Raw genomic sequence first — 24,439 nt, 5'->3', positions numbered from 1 at the left:
AATACTATTTTTTGCAGTGTGAATGAATGAGTTAACTATTTAAACATCACTTGCACTTTAAAAAGGGGGAGGAGACCGAAGGAAACTCTGGGTTTACTGAAGAAAACCTGCTCCTGACCAGGTTAGGTTCACAGAGTAAGTTAACATGGTAACCTCCCTTTTAGAAACAGGCTTGACTTAACCTCTTCCACTCTGCCGGCCCGTGGGCGGGCCGAAACGACGTCATAATATTTTCACTTATTTTGTTTTAAAATTTCTGGAGATACTACCAACCCATATATGGTACCATTTGAAAGCTTAGAATCTAATCTTTACAAAGAATATAATGACTTCTGTGTTTATGTTACACAAATTAGTAAGATAAAGCTTAAATATACAATCATGCCAAAAACGCCCCTCCCCTTGACTACGATGAGGAAATATAAATATGAATATGAATTTTTCGCATATTTCATAAAACAGACATGTCATATATCAGAAGAAAGCTCTCATTCTCAGGAATTCGGCTATATAGTTTATTTTATTGTTTTAACAACATCATTTGAACGATCTTCAAAAGAATCGCGCAATAAATTTGATAAATGTGGAAAAAACAAACACAAACGTCACATTTCTACCCCTTTCAATGCTTCTCTACAATAAAATCAGCCACAAACTCTATATCATCTTTTACCTTATGAAGTTTTCTTTCAAATGAGCCTACTTTCACTTTTCTGTGAGCTTATATTGGTAAATAATCCACTGTTATGTCGCGGTTGTCCGAAACACAAAATGGAGACGAATGAAGAAACACACGATCTTCACACCATCATCCAAACGGTCTGGCTTCCTTCAGTGATGACGATGATATACATATCAGGCATGTGTATAAAGCTAAGGATCCTATTTGTCCAGGGACATGTCAATCAAGCTTCTAGTCCAATCAGATGGCGAGATATTCAACAAATCATTGAGGCAGACAGGCGGGATCACACCGCAGCTTTACTCACACACACACACACGCGCTTCAGTTTCACGTGGTGGGCTTGTGATCGCGTTGCGAGTGATGAGAGGAGCTGTTTGATGGAAGATTTGCATGTGTTTTCATAGTTTGTGTATTGTTTTGACTTCTAAAATGGCATATGGAGAGGGAAAAGCACCAATGGCACCGATAGAAACGTTTTTGAAGTACTTGAAAGTGATGTATCTGGAACGTCCTTGGTTTTCTTATAACGTTAGGAGATCGTACTGACAACGTTGTGATATGGTAATTTGATGGTAATAATATTACGGGCATACAACGTTGTAGTTACGTTACTAGTAAGTCATGGAATTACCAATATATTACGAATAGAGTACGTATCTGGAACGTCCTTGGTAATCTTATAACGTTAGGGGGTCGTACTGACGACGTTGTGAGATGGTAATCTGAAGGTAATGAAATTACTGGCATGCGACGTCGTAGTTACTTTGTCAGTTAGTAAGTCATGAAATTACCAAAAAGTACGAATACATTACGTAACTGTTACGTCGTGTGTTAGCTGGGGAGGCATTGAGCAGTGACGCCGTGTTATGATTCGGCGAAAATGACAGCTCGCTTTTCTCGAGGGAGACGAGAGGACCCTGCGCTTGACTGGTAAGCTCATATATTCCTGCATTTAAAATGCTAATGCTTATTTAATGATAAAATTATTATTTTGAAATGGGAAAGCACAGCAACTAAGCCAATAAACTGTTACATTTGACAAAACATTTGACGAAACTGCGTATAAGTATGCATACTCATACATATTAGTATACAAGTATGCAGACTTCAATAAAATCGTCATTTCAGTAAATCTACATTTTGAAATCGTAAAATGTATATTATTATTTTGTAAACAACTAACTAACAACTTTTATTTTTTGTTTCAGATGCTGCATGAGATCCTGGACCACCGGCACAGATGGTCCTCAGCTTCACATCTTCAAGACAGGCCAGAGGAAGGTGATGCTCTCAACACAAGGGACAAAATATTATAGTGATGCACAGAATGATAAAAATGTGGAGGATGTAGATCATGTTTTACATTGTTAAAGACCACATACATTTTATTTTATGTTATACTGTCTTGTGTCACCTGAAAGGAGAATAAAAAGTGTAAAACGCTAAACAAAATCTCATTCTTTTATGCTTTTTAGCATAGTACTTGTTTTGCATCTCAGAGACAAAGATGAAAATGAAGAAAATCAATAAATAATAAAATAAAGTGCTATACCATATAATAAAAATAGGATTTTTGGGGTAATGCAGTCTGTAAAACCTGTTTTTGCAAAGGACAATCCAAAGAACACTTGCATACGCTAAAATATCATTTTGCCTCCCTTCAGTTACATTTCAATAACTTCTGTTTAGAAGATGATAGATTAAAAATATTTTTTTCTAGTACAAGCTGTCACCTAGTGGAATCAAAGAAAACAATCAGCAGGTCCCTAGAGCAAACAGAACCTGATTTACAGATTTTCAAAAACAGGATTTTAAACAAAAAAACAAAAATCGCCTATTTTTTAAGTGCTTATTACAGTATTTTAAATGCATACAATGTAATTTCTGAAGTATTACAGTCTGATTTTGTTATTTTGAGGGGTTTTCTTTACAATGACACCAATATTTTACATTTCTCTCACTGTATGTGTGAAGGGTGAACATTTAAACTTTGGTATGTCAAATTCAGGCGGCAATCTAAAAAATGCCTCAGGTTTGACATACCTCCCATTCTGAAACGGAAAACCCAGAGTATCCCTCATTTCAGGGTTAACATGCTCAGAGTTTTCACTTAACCTCCTTTCTGAAACAGGCCCCTGGTCAGATGTATTACAGTAGCTGCTTTCTGTCTAAACAAAAGGAAACTTAAACTTAAATGGTTCCTGCAATAATGTGTTAAATTACCCACTGTCACAGACACGTCAGGCTCCACCATGCACCAATCACAACGCTCCCAATCACCGGAATACTAATCACCGTCACCTGCACATCATTATCCCCTTCATCACCACCAGTATATGGAGCACTCACACCCTGCACTCACTGTCTGGTCTTGTTGAGCTAAACTTACCCGTATGATTACCTCAAGGACTCCCTTGTTCGCTACTTACCTGTCTCCTGTGCTACCTGATCTCCCAGTGTGTTCCTTGTCTGTGTGTGAGTGCTCCTACGACTCCTATGTCTCCTACGTTTTCCAGCTCCATCCAGTTCCAAGTTTCCACCATCTGCAATCACAAAAGGACCATAAATATCACCAGACTTTACCATTGCTCATCTACTCTACTCTGCTTACCATATCTGCTCACTGGTTTATCAATAAAGACTACTTACCGTTTGTACATCTGTGTCCGACCCCTCTGTCTCATAACACCCACCATATTCCTGCCTAAATTTAACATCTGCACTGGACAAAATATTTAGCACTGCATTTTATGCTTGACTTGAACGAGGGAAATAAATTCATTCTAAAATAGAAAGCATTAAATTTAACTTTCTCATGCATGTCAACACATTGTTACAACACCAATTTTAAGTTTTAAAACAAATAAGTAAACTGTTTGTGTTTATTAAATGATTACTTTAGTTAATGTTTTGCAAGATAAAACCTTCCAATTCCAAGTGAAAAGTGTTTTTTTTTTTTTTTTTTAAAGAATTAGGCCTATAAGCTTCTATCTGCATTTGACCTGTTCCAAAAATCCCCATTTACAAATTTGAGAGGATTTTGATATTGTACAGTTAGAAAACATTTAGGGTCTCTGTCATTTTCATGTATGAAAGAGACTTGTTCCCCATATAAATGTTGCTACAGCATATGGAATGCCAAAATGTTGAAGCTCAATATCTCAAAACTATGGAGCCCCACACATGACATGCAGGAATCGAGAAAACGAAATTTCATATCGTGCGCACAATTTAGTAAATCGAGGGAACGACTAAAGCGTCCGCACATATTAGTAAATTGAGGGAACGAATAAGTAAATTGTGTGCACGATTTAGCCTACCATTGTTTTCCTGCATGTCATGTGTGGGGCTCCGTACAAACCGCTCAGAAAGAACCTTATAATTCCAAGGTGAAAACTTAGACACACTGTTTTTTAAAGGTTGATTGAACCAAAGTCCCTTTTATAGTCTTTGACTGAACTTTCTAAAAGAAAAAAAATCAGGATTTAAAAAAAGAATGTAAGTCAACTTTTAAATAAATTGGTCTGAGCACATGCAATTTTAAATAGTAAGAACCTATAATGTCTAATCAAGTTTGGTGGTGATGGTAGAATTGACAGGCTTCTGAGCATGCACAGTTTGGTCACTGATTCTTAGTTCTGTAAAACCATTTGAGGCAAAACAATTCCACCTTGCTTTTAACTGCCACTATGATTTTTGCAGCTGGTTTTGACTTGATTTGATGATAAATATTTTCATATTTTATATGGAATGTATTTATGAAATGTAAATTTTGTAATAGTTGCACAGATTCAATTTTCTTTTTATAAAGCTATAAAGGCTAAGTACTCTGAAACTCTTATTGTTACATCTCTTACTGCATGCCCAGTGGAGAAGCATTAAGGTTGGAGGGATGCCTATAATCCCATTCACTTGAATAATTAAATTTTTATGTATTTAGTAAAACCATGGGGAAATATGAGGATGAGTATAGCCAACATTAATTGTCCTTTAGAATTAAAGGATAAAACATTTATCAAAATCAAAAGATTATATTTATATTTTTCACATTTCTCTCTTAGTTTAGAATGGAATTAATCACATCCACAGTAGCATGTTTTATCACACAAGCTGATAAATTTAGACCCATCCAAGGCTCAAATCGGATTTGATAATCCTGCAGTTATATGATGAACCAAAATTAGCTTTAGCACACACTCGTGTCACATGTTTTGTTGTAAAACTACAACTCTGCCTGACCATCAAAAACATCATTCCATGACCTCAAGATGGAATATGTTTCTGTCCATTAGGGGGAGAGTTGGGTAAGATGAGCCAGAGGGTAAGTTGACCCACACCTTTATCTTGGCAACCGTACACTTTCATTGTGACCATATATTTTAGAACCACCCATTATTTCTGCCAAGGAGAAGCACATGGGAGGAGTGGAAGGCACCCATTTACTTAAAATTTACTAAAATGTTTATAGTTTCAGTGACGTTAATTCATTCATTCTAATTCATGTAGTTTTATTTAATTTTACTGAACAAACTCTCTGTTTATTCTGTTTTTGGGAAGGTTACAACTTTGGTGTTCAACATATTGTTTCAGAAATGCAAACAATTAAAGATATTGACATTTCAACTTCATTTGATTTTTTTTGTGTTGTTTAAGTTAGCTTTAAGAAAAGAAATATGACTATTTGTAAAAGGAAATTTGATTATTAAATTAGTTTTTAAAAGAGGTAAATTGTCTATAATTTCACAGGGGTTTGATTCAGATTCAGTCAGATGGTCAGTTACACCCAGATGGTGTCAGTCAGAGCAACCCTTAACCTGGGGTAAATAGAGCCACAGGAATAAAAAGCCATATTTTAGAACCCTTTGCCATAGATGTATTCTGATCATTTAAAATGACAGGAAGCATACTAAAATTATATAAGAATCTTTCTTTATACTTCTGCCTAATTGCCAGTTTGTTATCTTGAGGTCCACATAAGTAACCCCCCCACCACCACCACCAAATGTACCAAAAAAAAAAAAGGCCACCATGAAAAGTTTACAGGCAAAACCAGTTGTACTCTGTTTGTGTAAGTATAGTTAAATACATCGTATGAAATGAGTGCGGTTTCAAGGTCATGGCCCAATAATCGTAATGTATTGTTTCATTTCATTTAAATAAAAAATGCAGAAGTACTTGTCTAGTTAGAGAGATCACGTGTTTCATCGCGAGATTTGGGTCTTGTGATCTCGGGTGAAGATGGCGGCTCCGCCTGACGAGCAGAGCTTAGAGTCCCGCATCAGTAAGTCAAACACATTTAAACTACAAATTTATTATATTCTAATGTGACAGTGCCAATACCAAGGACATGCATTAGCCTCGGTTGATGCCTTGTCGCAGGTGCTTTGTTAAGCGCAGATGCGGAGTGTCATGTTGTTGTTGGCAGTGGAGTTATTAGCTTGCTAACGACGATATAGTTAAGTTTCTGACACAGTTTTGTTTTTAGTGTATTATGTGTGTGTATCTTTCTTGTTGTGGGAGTGTGTGTTCTGTGATGGACAGGTAAAAAAAGAGTTGAAAAACTGCTAGCTATCTCTCCTTGAATCAAAAGGGAGGAGTCTTCTAGAAAGAAGACTCATATGATCAATAAAATGTTAAATGAATACATTCAATGATAAAATATTTGATATGCCTCTCTTATGTAAAGTCTCCCTTTATACACTATTTCTGTTCAGCCACCCAACATGTCAGTCAAGAAAAGATGATTCATTTGCCGTTTCCTTAAAGTGGCCATATCCGACCATCACTTTTGTCAGTTTTATGTATCCCACTTGTGATGCTAGTAAAGATTACTTTCCAAAAACAAACAAAAAACCTCCAACCTCTTTGAATTGTTGTCTTGGACCCAACATCAATAATAATGCAGATTACAGTATTTATACAGTTCACTCAGTATTTATTTTTCATTTAAAAGTTGTACACAAATTATTAGTTTTCCAATTAATAGTTTTAATAGCATAAAATCAAAATGGATTTTTATATATTGTCTTTAATTATGTCACTGTGAATTGTGAATGATTTATCTAAGCATGTTTTTATTATTATTATTATTTAATTTTATTAATGTCATAACTTGCTCTTCCTGTGATTTTACTTCACTTCTCTCTCTGCTGACATTTACAAGGTCAAACTACAGTTAAGCCAATCGCATTCAGATCTTCCTCCATTCTGGTAGACAATGGCCACTTTTCACAATCCAATCAACAACCAATGAATAAAATCAAGGCCTGCCCTACTTTTTTTTTCTTGTTCGATAAGCCACCTTAGTTAGAAATATGTAACAATATTGAAATTTATAACTTCTGTTTCATGGCAGCTTTAAAATGAAGACTCAAGTCAAATCAGCAGGCTAAAACAAATTTTATTTTTTATTTTTGTAGTTTTTAAACTTTTCTAACTTTTTAAACTGCTCAGCTCATAGTGGCATCGATTGGCTTTGAATGAGATTTTTACTTCCGGAAATTGTATGTAACTTATATAGGATTTGATGTAATACATTTGAGTGCTAATATGCTCATGGTTCCGACATCATAACCATAAAAGAATCTTGAACTAGTGTGGGTTTGGCTTATTGGAGAGGGAAATTTGGCTTTGATGGTAATTTGATTTTTGATAAATAGCATAATAGTGGGCTTCTTTTCAAAGGAACGAGGAAAATACTTTTTTTACATGATGTAAAAAATGCTTTGTTTATTTATCAGCTTCTAGATTCAGATACTTGTTTTTTAATAACTAAATTTTCATGGTGAAATTCCTTATCAGTTATTGTTTTTGTTTTTCATTAGAAAGGATTTCTTATTGTTTGCTTTTCTAACTCTTGATTTACAGTTCTTGTGATCTTTATGCAGATATGCTTGTTATATGTTTGTAGGTAGGTTTTGTTAGTCTTTCTGACTTTTTTTACCTCATCTGTTCTGTGTCACCTGTAGACAAAGCGACCAACCCTTTAAATCGAGAAGCTGACTGGGAGAGTATTCAACTGTTCTGTGACCAGCTCAGCAATGAACCTGAAGGGTGCGTTAAAAATTCAATCATTTTTAAAGTTAAATGTCCTAAATATGCACAGTGAGGAACCTTTCACACAGAATGTGTTTTTGCATTTTATTGTATTGATTTCCATTGTTTTTTAAAGTAAACATTCTAGACATGTCTTTGCATCTCACATTTTTTAAACTCCAAAACTCATTCTTTGTGAATGGTCCCTGAGACAGTCCTGTAAACAATTAGCAGGTTAAAAGTGCTTACAGAGCCCTCAAGTATTTGACATTTATGAATGTGTTTTGTTGAGCAATTCATAAACACAAGGTCTACCCTCAGGGGTGTAATGTCTCTGATGCTGGTTTTCAGTCATTTTAAGCCTTAAGCAGTGACTTAATAGAGTGCTGCAGGGATGATGTCCAAACCGGGTAGACTAATTCGCCACTGGTTCCCTCAAGATTTTCCTATCCGGTTGTTAAGTCTGAAGTCACGCGGCAGCACTTCCGGGTCCTAACGCTCTATCTCATACCACAAGAAAACAACAAATGGTGCTAATATACATACACGATGTGGTGTAATACTACAACAAATATATAATTACATCCTTTATCTCCATATCAAAATTCCAGATGGCCAGACAATGATTCATCTTTTATAAATCATTAAAATATTAATATCTGTGACGCTGTGAGCACGGAGACTGTTGTGTAGACTGTAAGTATTTAAAATGTTTAACTTTTTTAAATGATTGATGTTTAATATGAATAAATAGCGCTTATAAACGGCCGTTGATGGCATTCTCAAGTGAAACGAGTCGAGGCTTGGACCCGGAAACGGCGTTCTTTGCGTCACGACTTAACAAGCGGATAGGGTTTTAGAATGTTGTTTTTCAGTGTTTGAGTAAAATAAGGTCTTGAAGAATGTTTTGTTCTACAACGTAAACTGCACACACTCACACCCCAAATGTTCCTACCTAGTTACTTATTAGAAACATAAGTCTTTTTTTAAGTAAAAATAACAGCTTCAATATTTACGTTTTCAATATGGGTGTGTACGGGGCTTGACATTACTAGCCACTCCGCATTTTCCTTGGCCACAGTTTTACTGGGAAATTACATTTTATTAGGGGTGTGACAATACACTTTAGCTTACAAGAAGATATGATATTTTAACACTATTTTTAAGAAATCTTCAATTATGAAATTGATTGACTGAAAGTCACAAAATGCAAAACAAAGCAGGTTCATTTTGAAATGTTTTAACTAATCTAAGGCTGTCACTAATGATTATTTTGGTAATCAGTTGATTATTTTAATGAATAATCAAGTAATATTTTTTTAAGGTAATAAAAATAGACCTAATTGAACAATAGCCTTTAAAATGACTTTAAATACATTTATAATAACAATAAGGCAATAATAATTGGTTCAAATAAAGTATCAAAAGCAAGTAATCATTTAGTTTTATTGAACAACACTGTTCAAAATATGTAATTTAATGTACATAATACTGACCAAACAATATTTAATTCAAATGTCCAATTAAACTTTAATATTTGGCCACTTCTTTGTGATAGGAATGCTACAGCCACTGTCATTTTTTGAAGAAGATCATGTGTATAGCAAAACATGCAGTCAGAGTTTAAACTTTTATTTTGAAATCGCAATGAACAAGTTGCATATTTAGTAACATATTAATGTATTCTGTGTTGACATAGGTTTATAAATGATTTATGTTACAAATCTGGTGAAATGACACATGTTGCATTCCCAGATGCAAGTTATAAGCAACCCAAACTCACAGCATGGAGTTTAACCAAGCTGCTGAGCCTTGCTACATGCATGTAAACACAAAGCACTTCAGACTTTTTATGCGTTCCGAAAGGCACATTTTTGGAAACCCAAACAAACGTCGCATGCAGAGACTGAGTTTGTGTGAAGCAGCATTTACTGTGAATGGAGCCACTGAGATGCTGGAAGAAACGTGCTTCACTTGGAAACCCGCTGCGCATATATTTATTTAACTGAATATATAAATTCAGCCCACCAAAGTGGCTAGTGGACCTGTTACATGCCACTGCTGATATTGATGGGTTGGTGTTGGTCAAGCCCTGGATGTGTGTAATTTACATTGCAGAGCAAAACTTTCAAGTATTGTGAAGTTATGTTTACCATAGTCCTTATTTTACTCATAAATTGAAAAAACCCATTGTAAAACCCCTTAGGAAAATCTCGAAAGGGAACCAGTGGCAAACTAGTCTTCCAGTTTTTGTCATCATCCCTGCAGTACTCTATAACTTTAATGACTAGAAATCAACTTCTGTCCAGTTAGTGGCAGTTGAGCAAGCTCTCATTACAGTGACCAATGAGCTTCTGAAGATCTGTCAAGCATTTCATTTTTCCTCAGCTGACGCAAAGCCGTATGTTGTGAGCACTGATTATTATCACATCTATTATACATAATAATAGATATGATAATTGTAAGGTTTACTTACATTTAACCAACTAATAAAATGAGAAAGTAGAAGTAGGAGCATTTGTGGTTATATTGAATTTGATTATTTTTGTCATTGTGGCTGTGCATGGTCATATAGCAGTCCCAAAGGCAGAAACACACAATCACAGGGTAAAGTTACACCTGTCCTTATTTCAGTGAGCTTCACATGAATGGGAAATGTAGAAAAAGCTAAGTAGTCTGTCACCCCTCTGCCATTTTTTATCAGTGTATGTGCATGAAAGACCTTTGACAGAAAAGAGCAAGATTAAATCAAAAATAGTTATGGGATACCTTAGTCTCTTAAAGCTGCTAAAAAACCACATATGCTCAATCTTAATTAAGATCATAAAAATATAATCTATTAGGATCATATATCTTTTGCTTTTGTTAGTAATCATTCAACATTTGTTGAGGGGTCCTGTTTTACAGATTGTTCTTTTTATCGTGCATTGTGTGTGTGTAGTCCACAGTTGGCCACCAGGCTTCTTGCTCACAAGATTCAGTCCCCTCAGGAGTGGGAGGCCATGCAGGCACTCACGGTAAGATTGGCATTCAGGGTGTAGCCGAATATGCTAAAACCCTATTGTATTTTTACTTGATTTTTTGCTTATTTGGTGCTAAATTTTGATTTATCAAAGTATTGCAAAGATATAAGCAAATTAAATAGTCTGATATCGCCTAAATTGAGTAATTGACATATAACTGCTGAACGCAGAGTCTAAACGTAATGAAACTTGAAACTTGATACTTGAACACATAGACAACAGGATATTTTGAGGATGCAGGCAAATCTTTGTCCAATTCTGCCCATAGGGGTCCCTACAAATAAAAACTTAAATCAACAACTGTTTATTGAGGAAAATTATATTTTGATGCATATTTTCTTAAGGGCAAATGGTAGCCAAGCCATGAAAAATTAATAGTACAAAAATGGCCACCAGGAGCAATCAACTTTTTAGCAGTTAATAACTTGCATTATGAATGACGGATCATTATGAAATTTAGCATATTCAAGGAATGATGAGGCTTTTTAATTGATTGAGAGTCAACCACAAGGTTGTGCTATTATAGGCTAATTTACATTTTTTCTAATAACTCTAGATCCATGATGACTAAAACAAAAATTAAACTTCAGACACAGAAATAGACAAGTAGACACACAAGTTTATATATATTTTTTCTAAAAATATTTTTTTGGAGTTTTTAGCAAAAATAGATGGTAAAAACCTTATGCAGTTTTACCATCAAGTAAATAATAATAACATATTTGTCTTTACACCTTTAATACATCTTAATAATTATTTTCAAAATGTTTTAAAATATGGTTTTCAAGGTAAAAGCCAAAAGTATTTTGTACACATTAATTAATAATACTGTATAATGTCCTTACATTTTTGGTGAGTTGCACATTATTTATAATCTTGCCATGTCATATAAAGATCAAATTATGTAAAAACCTATTGACCTTGACAGCAGTGTCCTTTGCTGTTTTTTTTTTTTTTTATATATATATATATATAAATTAATAGATGGGCTCTCCCATTAATAGGTGGGAGCATCATATTGTTGGCTCATTTACAAATTAGCCATAATTCGAATGTTACTGGGAGTTTTCTTGTGTTTCATTGATGCAGGGTGCAAATGTTCTGTATGAATTATACATCTGATGCTGAGAGATGATTTACCTACATTATTCCTTCTAATATAAATTATTTAACTGTTTGTCACTGTGTGTTTGTGTCCTAAGGTTCTAGAAACCTGTGTGAAAAACTGTGGGAAAAGGTTCCATAATGAGGTGGGGAAGTTCCGTTTCCTGAACGAGCTCATCAAAGTGGTTTCTCCTAAGGTATGTTTTGTCTGCGAGTTTTGTGCGATAAAATTGCTTACTAAACTTTTTTTGTGTAAAGTTTTATTACTTGTCCACAGAAGTATACGCAAAAGTAGACAAAACTTCCATGTTTACATAGATGGGGCCCTATGAAATCCGTTTTTATTTTTTCCCACATTCCATTCTATTTTTTTCCAAATAAATTTTTTTCCGTATTAATTTTTCTGGATTCTGTTTTTTTCCATTTTAATGGTTAAATTAAATTTTAGAAATGAAAAAGCATGTCCAAATAATTGTGTGAAATGATTAAACTTATAGAATTTAACAAAAATTATTAAAAGTTAAAAAAAAAAAAAAGTAGGGCCCAGTGAAATACATTTTATTTATTTTTCTCAAATTCCATTTTATTTTTTACCAGATTCTCTTTTTTTCTGTTTTAAGTTTTCCGGATTCCATTTTAAAGGTTTCATTAAATTTTAATAAACAAAAACCATGTCTAATTTGAAGTCATATTATTATTATTATTATTTTATTTTTATTTTTTTCAGAAATTCTGTTGTGTATTTTAATTTTTCTGGCAGTCAAATGAAGCCATAAAATATTAATTTAATATTTCTTTAAATCATATGACATTAAACAAACTTTTTAGTGCTGCACAACAGAGATTTACTGTTAAAATTAAAACATAAAAATTATGATTATTCCTTAAATTAAGTTTTAATAATAATTTATTATTATTGTTCGTATTATTATTCCATTGAGACATAGCTTAATTGTACTGTACAACAGTAATAAATTTATGTCTTACAAGTTAAGGCGAACTTTTATTTTGACGGGTTGCCGTGAAGAGCTTTGAGTTTCTGTGTGTTTATGATATGATGATAGTTTTTCTCAAATGAAACTGTAAAATGCTAAAGGTAAAACTCTTAGAGCTGCTCTGGAGATTAAGTTAATGCGTTCATGTCCTCATATAGTGAGGCGGCATAGGCTGAAAACACAGCAATCGTCACACAAAATCTGTGACATTCCACGTTATAGAGTAAATTCCGTTTTTATGACTGGATTCCATGATCCTGTCTGCATTTTCTCCATCGCAGATTAGGGCTGGGCTATATATCGCATGCTATTGTCACGCGCATTTCGTCAGTAAAGCAGGTTCCCTGATTACCGCGAAATCGCCATCACCTGCTTTCAAATGGAGCGGCATTTAATAGACAGAGCCGTAGTTCACTGACAAGCTACGCAATATCGCGTTCATTATCGAAGGCGATTCATCTACGGCTCTGTCTATTAAATGCCGCTCCATTTGAGAGGACATGATAGCGATTTAGTGGTAATCAGGGAACCGGCTTTACTGACGAAATGCACGTGACAATCGCATGCGATATATTGCCCAGCCCTATCGCAGATATCATAGGGCCCTACATAGAGTGCATGAACCTATGTTCATGAGGCACAAAGTTAGTTGAACAAACTCAAAGTTACAGGAGTTGGTTTGTTGACAAAACATATTCAACCCAGTTCAAACAATACCACTACAGCTGATATAAACCTCTGTCATTTCAGCATTTTATCCTAAGTTTGTGATTAGATTGCATGCACGTGCACAGGGTAGTGTGATGTACAGTATGCAGACAGTGAATGTTTGATTATGTGAAACATAATGACAATATGATTCCCTTTTCACAAGAGTCAGCATGATTAACTTTACAGCTGATGGTAACTGTTATGGACAGTAAGAAGAATTAAAACACATTTGCACAGCACAAAAGATAATTATAAAATGCAGAATTTAAACAGAATTACACAGCAGGAGGAAACACAACTGCTGCCACAACAGTTCAAAAGGACTAATGAAGAGAGGAGAATAGCTCATTAAAATATAGAAAAACAGCTGATATATCAATGAGTATGTATATTTATATGGCTGCACAATGATAACATAGGCTTAATAAATTTAACAATTTAAAAATGTAGTTGCAGCTATAAGTTTACATACACCTTGCAGGATCTGGAAAATGTTAATCATTTTAACAAAATAAGAGGGATCATAAAAATTGCATGTTGTTTTTTAGTCCTGCATGTTGCATGTTTTTTTTTTAGTACCTGAATAAGCTATTTCACATAACAGATGTTTAAAACTAAAAAAAAAAAAAAAAAAAAATTAAAAAGCTGACCCACGTTTGTGGTACATAACCCAGAGGTGGTGTTAACTAATCTTAAGCTTACCTGGGGTTTGTGGTACAAACCCCAGGTAGCTTGTCAGAGAGTTGTTTTTTTCTTCCCTAATCTGCACACATCACTACATTCAACAATGATAAATGTATGCATTTATTGCACATCCTTATTTGTTAAAACCTGATTATATTGCATGAGGAACTTGAAGAACTGTAAAAACATGAAAACCAAAGAAAGAGTGCTAGAGGAAGATGAAGAAAGTGGTGCCATTAGGCTAAGAAAAGAGAATGATTTGGTGATATAGATGAAGACACTGTGCAGTTATACAGTCTTTTGCTGCTTTGAATGGAAATACTAGTAATAGATATCTTAAATGTGTCTGAACTATTCCTTTAACTTGTATTGAATGCTGAATATTTCTTAAATGTGATGCTAATTAGCATAACTAATAAGTTATGCTAATTGGTTAGATTGCACAAACAAACACTAGCCCCTAAAGCATTTGTCAATAACTCACCTGTACCCTATTTCTGTTGCAGTATCTTGGTTCTCGAGCACCAGAACCAGTGAAGAAAAAAGTTTTAGAAATGATGTACAGCTGGACTCTGAGTTTACCAGAGGAGACTAAGATTTCTGATGCTTATCAGATGCTTAAGAAACAAGGTAACCTGATGTGTATGGCCCTCACTACTCATAAATAACGTACATATTTAGCTACGTCTCGCAGCTGATATATGTATTTTCAATAGACATATTGACATTTGTATTTTCATGAATGCTGTTAAAAGTTACGGTAAGCAAACATGATGTGCAATGCATATGTTTAAAACAATAAAGTTCTCTTGTTGGACTCGTTGTGTTGATATTGTCATTTTGTGTTGTGGACTCTGTTAATACATAGGCTACATTGTTCATGTAACTGATCTGCATTTCTTTCCAGGTATTATTAAACAGGATCCAGATCTTCCTGATGATAAGCCCTGTCCTCCTCCACCACCCAGGCCCAAAAACGCCATTTTTGAGGATGAGGAGAAATCAAAGGTAGTTGAGAAGCAGTAATGCAGTTTAAATGAATGATTTGTGTCACTTTTTCCTAATATGATTTTACTATGTGTACCGTGATTAAGAAGGATTTAGGAATTCAACCTGACTTATGTGACATGCACAAAACTATTGCTAAGATGTTTGAAAACTCTGAGCCAGTTAAACATTTTAAGATAAGTCCAAGTGCATTTTCTTTTAATGTTTTCTTTTCTCTGTCCTATACTTTCTCTTTTCCTGTTTCAATAGATGTTGTCCCGTCTTCTGAATAGCTCTCATCCTGAGGACCTGCGGGCAGCAAACAAACTTATCAAAGAAATGGTTCAGGAGGTGAGTAGATGTGTGTGTATATATGTCTTAGATATTTCAGTAACTTTGAAGTTCTTAGCTCTTAGTGTCTATTTCCCAGAACAGTGATGTGAAACAAATGATACACAATGCCAACAAATGGTCTATTCACACCAAAAGCAAAATAAGTATTTGTCAGTCTAAACAAAAAACTAATTCATGTGAGCACAATAGATGCTGGAACACAGAATTCACCTTTCAGTTGAACTGTCAGAAGGATAGAAGCAGGAAACGCAAGTTCAACATTCTAATTTTAGCACAAAAAAAACCTTCACATTAGGGCTGAGCGACACAGCAAAAAAATGTATCAATATATAAAATTTCATATTATTCAGTATCGATAATTATTGAACATTTTAATAACCTTTTTAAAAAAAAAGAAAGAAAAAAAAGACCAGTAGGAAAAAAAAGTTTTAATTTAAATTTTGAATTTTTAGTTTTGAATTTAACCAATACATTTTTAATTAAGGTAAATAATAAAATAATAAAACAAAACAAAATAAATAAACTGTAAACAAATCTTTCTTATATTTTATATGAAGAATAAATAAATAAGTGTTAAAGAAACTAATTGGGCTTTCACACCAGACGCGACTTGCACGAATACAAATCACGCTATTCGCACGTAGTTGGACACTTGAACATTTTGAGTTTACTCGCTTCATTTGCACGTGAAATTCACTTCACAACAGACGCGAATTCGCGTCATGAGAGGGGCTCTCCCTCTCCTTTAAATATGTGTCCCTCAGACTCTTCCACTTCTTTCTTCACACTTCCTCTGAATAAACACAACTCGTCAGCGGGAAAGTAGTTGGAAAATACGGCGAATAAGCTCAATTTGCCAGCTTTAGCTAGCTTGTAGTCTCAATATGTATATATGTATGTATATATATATATATATATATATGTATATATGTGTGTGTATATATATATATATATATATATATATATATATATATAATATATATATATATATATAAATATAGCTCAAATTGAGTAAAGACCATTTTTTACAACTTACCAGATTGTTCGACCTCTTCACTCACTTTCTTCCAAGCATGATCTTTTTCTATTTCGGTTTCTATAAAAGTATGAAGATGTATCGTAAAGTGACGATGATTTTGTCCTCCATTGTTGTTTCAGATTTCTGCCTCCGCTCCGCTGCATTGCTGATGTCTTTTTTAAAAAATGTTTTATTTATTTGAGTTAATTATTTAAAAAAAAAATCTGTTTGGATGAATGATTCAATTACTCGCTCATAAATACTCTTGTTTCCTTACTGGATGAATCAGTGTATTTGAAAGAATCTGTTGAATGATTCAACGTCAAATACATTTTTTAACAGTCACTTGTCGCCACCTGGTGGTGAAACAATGTAACCGATAAATGTGTCATTTTCAGTGCCAAGTTTTTCAAAAGCTGATTTGCTCAATTTTGATCGATGACATAGACATTAGTGTTTATATCTGAACTATAAACTTTTATCTCAGTACTTCTGTGATAATTTGAATATTTGTAACACACAGAAATAAAGATACTTTGTGGTTTAAAATACTGCAGCTGTTAATACCTACATGACAACTGCTGAAGTAAGGAACCATGTCCCTTTTTATTCACAATCTCCTTGTCGCGCGCAGGTACAGCACTCATTTTCATTTATTTGTGTGTTTTGATTTCACGTGGCGATTGCGCAACTGAACTGCACAGCAACTTGTTCGCGTGTCACTCATAACGCATCTCTTTGTGACCCAGGGACGGAGCAAGCTTGAGAGTTGTTGATGCAACCGAACTTCATGTCTGTTTACATTTTAACACATTTAAGTGAAGCTATATTGAGTTTTATATCGAAAATTTTTTCTATCGTTATCGATTAAGATGTGCCGTTGATAAATATCGATACCATTTTATCATCCAGGCCTACTTCACATTTAACTAAAGTAGCATTGTAATAGGGACCCGCAAGCAGAATCACTCTGTGTTGGAAAAAACGGAAACGTAGTTGCCGTCCAAGTTGATGTCTATTAAAACACGTGTGCAAAATGTACAAAGAGGGTTAAGAGCACTGACTATGTTCTGACACATTTTACAGTGTAAGTTTTAAGGGGTGGGGTTTGTGATGGAGAGACCTTGAAGGAAGTTGTCTTCCATCACTGTTTTGTGTTCCTACTGTTCTTATGCATTTTATAATATTTACGTGGGGTTTGCTGGTTTATATGTCCTGTTTTAGCTGAGTGGGCATGGCCTTAATGGAAGCACAAAATTGTAGAGGAACACTCCTTATAGTTAATTTATGGAAATGTTTGTGCAAATGTATGTTTTGGGTTAGCTAGGGCTGCGCGATATTGGAAAAAACTGACATTGATGACTTTTCATTTTTGGGTGAACCATCTCTCTTAATGACACAGACAGCAGCAGGAAAATTAGGCTGCTGTCACTTTAAGACCTAATGCACGGATTCAATATAATGATATGCATCCTTTTCTCTTTCTTAATTGTTTGTTCACGTAAGCCCTAAGCGACTGTTACTCGTAGAGACGGTCATTTTGGCATAATTTTGCATGCATGTATCCATTCAAGCACAAATAAATTTGAAAAAGAACTGAATTCTGTGTTTGCGCGCTGTGCGCACAGAAAACAGCATGCCAGTTCCGCACTGAGTTTCTTGCACTCTTTCATGATTTCTTGCACTCATATGGTTTAAAATCACATGAATGTTTAAACTGACTGGACCTAAAACAAATGCAAATAATAAACTTTTACTTTATGATGGTTTTAACTTTGCAGTTAATCCACACCATGATGCCTGGTCTGTACCTTGCGTTACTCTCGATTTCCGTTTAATTTTGTAGAAACCATGGAGACACCAAAGACGCTTTAGTATATGTTTTATTAGACAGGTGACCAACTGTTTGGACAAGAAAACTAACCATTGTTATATATAGCTCAACACAGTAAGTCTTATTGTTTAAATCTTGTTTTCTTGATACACATACGCATGACCGGAAGAAGCAGAAGTGGTCATCTGCGGGATAATAAAAGCTCCACTGCTCTCGAGCCATGTGTTGCGCTTGTCTCTCGTTAGCAATCACTCCAGCGGCTTTTACCCTGCTTCATACTATAGTTATGTTAATAAATCTTTAGTACATTAGCTCATCCATGAATATGATTTCTGCCTGAGTCACAAAACAAAACGTTGCGCTTTTCTAAGCGTGTAAAATGGATAACTATATTGTATGGCGGAATACCATAGCAAGTGCTCGGGAGCACTTTGACTTGGCGCAGTAATATCTTCACTCGTGAAAAGTCCCCCGCTCCCTCTCCTGTAAAAGTCACGTTGGTTCTATTGACGGAAATGAGAGGGAGGAGGAGAGAGAGCGGGGGCCGGTGAGAGGACTTTTCACGAGTGTAGATATTACTGCGCCAAGTCAAAGTGCTTCAGAGCACTTGCTATGGTATTCCGCCATACAATATAGTTATCCATTTTACACGCTTAGAAAAGCGCAACGTTTTGTTTTGTGTCACCGTCCTAGGTCGAGTTACACTACTCGAGTAATTGTATTTAAATAGGGAAAACGTGGAGGTGTTTGGTAGCTTCTCTGCTTGGCCCCTATTGAATGAACTGGGCTAAGCTAAGTGCTAACAAAGTTTCGCCGCAAGACAGAGCGATTTAGTCACTGGTGTCAAAAGTATTTACATTCATTACTCAAGTAGAAGTATAGATACTAGGGTTTAAAAATACTTCTGTAGAAGTTGAAGTATCAACTCAAGCGTTTTACTCAAGTAAAAGTATAAAAGTACTGGTTTCAAAACTACTTAAAGTATAAAAGTAAAAGTAATGTAGGGGAAAAAATGCCATTAAGGACAAAAGCTTAGGCCGCGCCACAGGGGCCTATTGTGTACTCCACCTCCTCAAAAAAACATTTTTCTAAAGGCCATAATGACCATAATGTTATATTAAAATGTTAATGTTGAAAAATTTGGGATGCACTAGGCTACCCGTTTCAGCCGCATATATGTCCATTGAAAATGAACGCATTTTAGTACAATGCAAATACATTAAAGCACCATATATGTGTACTACTGACCATTAACATGGGTTTCATGGAGTGGAAGATATCATGACTAGTTGCCTATAAGTATTCTAATGGTGCAAAAAGTCAAAATTCAGAGGCATTAATAACCTTTATTGGAATGTAAATGTACATCCAAGCTTAACTGCAGAAATTTGTGAGGGCAACGGACAAGAAAAATGCGGGTAGTTTTGGTGTACCCAGGGCAGGCTTAGTAACAATCAGGGCTTGACATTAACACCTGCCAGCTGTTTTCAGCTGTTTCAGTTCACACCGCACCAACAAACGCCAGCAAACTCTCTGTTGGCGTTTGTTGGATAGGTGTTGGCGTTGGTCGGAGTCTGTTTACCCGACTGAACATGTTTAAAGGTGCCATCGAATGTTTTTTTACAAGATGTAATATAAGTCTAAGGTGTCCCCTGAATGTGTCTGTGAAGTTTCAGCTCAAAATACTCAGATTTTTTTTAATTATTTTTTTTAACTACCTATTTTGGGGCATCATTAAATATGAGCCGATTTATGCTACTGCCCCTTTAATTCTCATGCTCTCTGCCCCCAAGCTTGCGCTTGCCTTAAACAGTACATAAACAAAGTTTACACCCTCAAATGGATCTTTACAAAGTGTTCGTCATGCATGCGGCATGTATGCGTCGGATTATGTGAGTATTGTATACTGTTATATTGTTTACATTCTGAATGAATTTGAGGCTGTGCTCCGTGGCTAACAGCTAATGCTACACTGTTGGAGAGATTTATAAAGAATGAAGTTGTGTTTATGAATTATACAGACTGCAAGTGTTTAAAAATTAAAATAACGACAGCTCTTGTCTCCGTGAATACAGTAAGAAACGATGGTAACTTTAACCACATTTAACAGTACATAAGCAACATGCTAACAAAACATTTAGAAATACAGTTTACAAATATCACTAAAAATATGATGTTATCATGAATCATGTCAGTTATTATTGTTCCATCTGCCATTTTTCACTATTGTTCTTGCTTGCTTACCTAGTCTGATGATTTGGTTGTGCTGCTCCAGACGTTAATGCCTGCCCTTGTCTAATGCCTTTCATAATGTTGGGAACATGGGCGGGCATATGCAAATATTGGGGCGTACACCCCGACTGTTACGTGACAGTGGGTGTTATGTTGAGCTTCGCCTGTTCTTCGGAGGTCTTTTAAACAAATGAGATTTATATAAGAAGGAGGAAACAATGGAGTTTGAGACTCACTGTATGTCATTTCCATGTACTGAACTCTTGTTATTTAACTATGCCAAGATACATTCAATTTTTGAATCTAGGGCACCTTTAATCGGCGTTTGTTTGGTCGTCTGAGCATCCAACAAACTCTGACGTAATCTGACCTGTTCACGAACCGTTGCCATGACGACGAGGCAAGTCCCCTTTAAAGACAGCTGTTTGATCGCGCCTGCGCCTCACGCGCACACAACAAAGCACTGGAAACGTGACATCGCAGCTTGTTCGTTATGAAAAATAAAATACAGTTTAAAAAAAAAACATATAAAAGGTACAATAGTCTGTAGTGCAATCCGTGCCATTCAGCAAGAGCACTGCTCCACTTCACTGAAAGAGAGAGGTATACCATGAGAGCAATGCAGGTTTACCTTAAGTTTCGTTTTAAATTAATTCGTTTTGGCTTGTTTAGTTACATGGTTGTATATGACTATGTGTCACATAAATAAAAGGGTCGCGCTTAAAAAAAAAAAAAAAAAAAAAAAAGTTTAAAAACCGGTATACGATTTAAACGTCTCTCTATCGAACTAACGTTACCTAGCTTAATTTGCAGAGGACGAAGAGAAAGCACCCGTTTGATAGCCTAAATGAGCCAGTAGTGTAGAAATAATAACTTATAAGAAATCATCTTTTTTGAGTAATGCCCCCAACACTGACTATTACTGCGTTCACGTCACCTCGTATTTACCGGAATCTTGACATGACAACACGTGACGTTATATTCGGAGCTGTTCACGTCCTTTTGGTCCTTGGACTAGGAATTATGCGTTTCCATGACACCACTATCAACACCTAAATGAATCTACAGCGGTCAGGTGGAACATGTGGGAGCTCTCAGAAAACTCCCAGCTTACAAGCTGTAATTACGATCTCTACGAGGACGTGAACGCTTTTTACAAGCTCGAATCTCGTAACTACAGGAATTACAAGGCCGCGTGAACGCACATTTTAGTCCTCCTTGCTGGAGTGTGACGTGATTTGATGTGCAGGTGTGATGGATTACGTACAAACCAATAGGGTGTCAGAATGGTACGTTATATGTTTTATCTTCTCATCCAACCACAATCAAATTCACTCTATCCGGATGGCGCGATTTATCTGGATATTTTTTTTTTTTTTTTTTTTTTTTTTTAAAGCCGGAATGAAAACAAGCCGAAATGAAGAGTAACGAGGCTATTTTTAAAATGTAAGGAGTAGAAAGTACAGATAATTGCGTGAAAATGTAAGGAGTAGAAGTAAAAAGTAAGCTGAAAAATAATTACTCCAGTAAAGAATAGATACCCGAAATTTCTACTTAAGTAAGGTAACGAAGTATTTGTACTTCGTTACTTGACACCTCTGGATTTAGTGCATGCACTGAGACGAGAGAGGTATGTATCAACTCGTCTTAGTTAAGGGAATAACATGAAAAAACGGTGGAGTATCCCTTTAACCATATTTATTTGTACATGCTTGTAATAAACATCTTTTTGGACGTCAACATCGCTCCCATGTTTACATCTAGGTATGATTCTTCTTGTGACTGCTTTGGGTACCTATCACAAATGTCTCTTATGTTTTTCTAGTATGGTGGAATTTTAATCATCTAAGGTCAGCAATAAAAGTATTGGTACGTAAAGTTAGAAAGCCCATAAAGCAATTAACTCAAAATAATACATTATCATTGTTAATAAATTATGATAATAAATATCATATATTTGAGCATGTCATATTTAGTCTTGAAAAAAATTAAATAAAATCACTTCCTTGATAGATCGTAATAGATTAAAGCTCAAAGTATACTTAAGTTTTTGATGCGCACACATAAACACAGGCGCTTGACCAGTGCGCACTAGAAAGTTTCATACTTTTTCATTGTTTGCTCTGTTTCTCTTGGGAAGTTATCACAGATAAAAATGTCTTTTTATTTATGTTTAAACTAGAGTTGTAGGTATCTTTTAGTCTACTCAGCCAAATGCTCATCAATGCAGGTTTCTATTGTTGTAGTTTGTTTCCTGTAGTTTTTTGTTGTTGTTCTTTGGTCTTATTGGGGTTTTTTTTTTTGTTTTTTTTTTTTACTATGAAACAATAGGCCTGGGCAGTGTTGCTACCTTGTGGATTAACTAATAAGTGAAAAAAACAAACAAAAAAAAACTCAAGGCACATGTTAGCTGAGCGTATTTAGTCAAATATGGTATACGTAATATGGTATTAGGCTGATGATGAAATCTGCATCATACACACTTTGTGCATACCCTAGCATACACATAAAAAGGGAAGTATACTTTTGATAATTGTATTTTTTTCAAATGTTGAAAGAGTGAGTCTGTAATCACTGCTTTTTTATTGCACAGTACCTTTTTTGAGCTTTTGTGTAAGCTCTGAGGATCTGCTCTGTGTAATGCATACAGTGTGCTTTCAGGATCAGAAGCGTATGGAGAAGGTGTCGAAAAGGGTGAATGCTATTCAGGAAGTAAAGGAGAGTGTTGGGCTTCTCACACAGCTACTGGGAGATTACAGCAAAGAGAGCAGCTCACATAGTAACGAGGAGCTCATTAAGGTCTGTAACACACCAGCACAACCACACACATACCAGCAAAACAGCCTGTCACACTCCTGAAATGACAGTGGTGAATTTAGAGCTATTGTGTCACACAATGCAATCAGCAGGAAAGACATTTTTTATTGAATATTTACTATATGTTAAATAGTGCTGTATGGTCTTTGTTGTGTCTTTGTAGGATCTGTACCAGCGCTGTGAGAAAATGAGACCCACTCTGTTCAGACTGGCAAGTGATACTGAGGATAATGATGAAGCTCTTGGTAAGGCATAGAGGTTGAAGGGCAAAACCTATAATATCACAAATGGAGCCCTTGAGTTGATGAACAGAGTCAATTTCTGACACTGTCTTTGTTTATGTGTTTGTCTGCAGCTGAGATCTTACAGGCGAATGACAGCTTAACACAGGTGATCAATCTGTACAGGCAGCTAGTGAAGGGGGAAGAGGTGAATGGAGACACCTGCAATACAGCCGGACTCCCAGGTACAGCACAGACGTCAGCCATGAGCTTAGTGATGTCTAGAGATGTTGAGCCTCATAGAAATTGTCATTCCTATTTGCCTAATAGGTAGGAAATCTTCAACACCCATAATGCACTGGCATGTTGCCGTCCAAGGCCACTCCCACCAGTCTGCTATAGATAGGCTTGACCAGATTCAAATATTGCCTCGCTTTAGTATGAAATACTTCTAAGTAAACTTTTAGTTATTAGGTTATTGTGGTGTGGTTCACGGGCACAAGTATTCAAAGAGTAAACGTTTAGCAGGAGTGAGTTACTTTCGGTTTCCATTGATGGTTCCAGTGTGTTGTAGACAGTGGCTAAAGGCTGCAAAGAATCATAAATACAAAGAGAAAGCCGCCATGGAAAATCTGAAAAAACTATCTGTAGTCAACATTTCAAAACCCCCAAAGCAAAACACTGTTGCGTACAGGTAAGAAAGCTGTTGCCATAAGCGTTCCATTTTTACTGTAATGCT

At 35.4% G+C, this 24,439-nt stretch overlaps 1 protein-coding gene across 2 annotated transcripts in view; it reads left to right on the top strand.

Moving 5' to 3' along the window:
- The first annotated feature begins 5,904 nt into the window (after nt 1–5,904).
- Nucleotides 5,905–24,439, top strand: part of gga1 (golgi-associated, gamma adaptin ear containing, ARF binding protein 1) — a 32,921-nt gene continuing 14,386 nt past the window's right edge. For both annotated transcript variants that reach the window (XM_067372749.1, XM_067372750.1), the window contains exons 1-10: nt 5,905–5,966; nt 7,654–7,738; nt 10,662–10,737; nt 11,946–12,044; nt 14,744–14,867; nt 15,145–15,245; nt 15,495–15,575; nt 23,324–23,461; nt 23,643–23,724; nt 23,835–23,945. In XM_067372749.1, the coding sequence (XP_067228850.1) occupies nt 5,924–5,966; nt 7,654–7,738; nt 10,662–10,737; nt 11,946–12,044; nt 14,744–14,867; nt 15,145–15,245; nt 15,495–15,575; nt 23,324–23,461; nt 23,643–23,724; nt 23,835–23,945 (940 nt within the window). In that variant the 5' untranslated portion in view covers nt 5,905–5,923. The remainder of the gene's footprint in view (nt 5,967–7,653; nt 7,739–10,661; nt 10,738–11,945; nt 12,045–14,743; nt 14,868–15,144; nt 15,246–15,494; nt 15,576–23,323; nt 23,462–23,642; nt 23,725–23,834; nt 23,946–24,439) is intronic.

Source organism: Chanodichthys erythropterus, chromosome 21 (genome assembly GCF_024489055.1).
Source record: "Chanodichthys erythropterus isolate Z2021 chromosome 21, ASM2448905v1, whole genome shotgun sequence".
Classification (NCBI taxonomy): domain Eukaryota; kingdom Metazoa; phylum Chordata; class Actinopteri; order Cypriniformes; family Xenocyprididae; genus Chanodichthys; species Chanodichthys erythropterus.
Note: the sequence above shows the minus strand (reverse complement) of the source record. Positions and strands in the feature narration are given on the sequence as shown.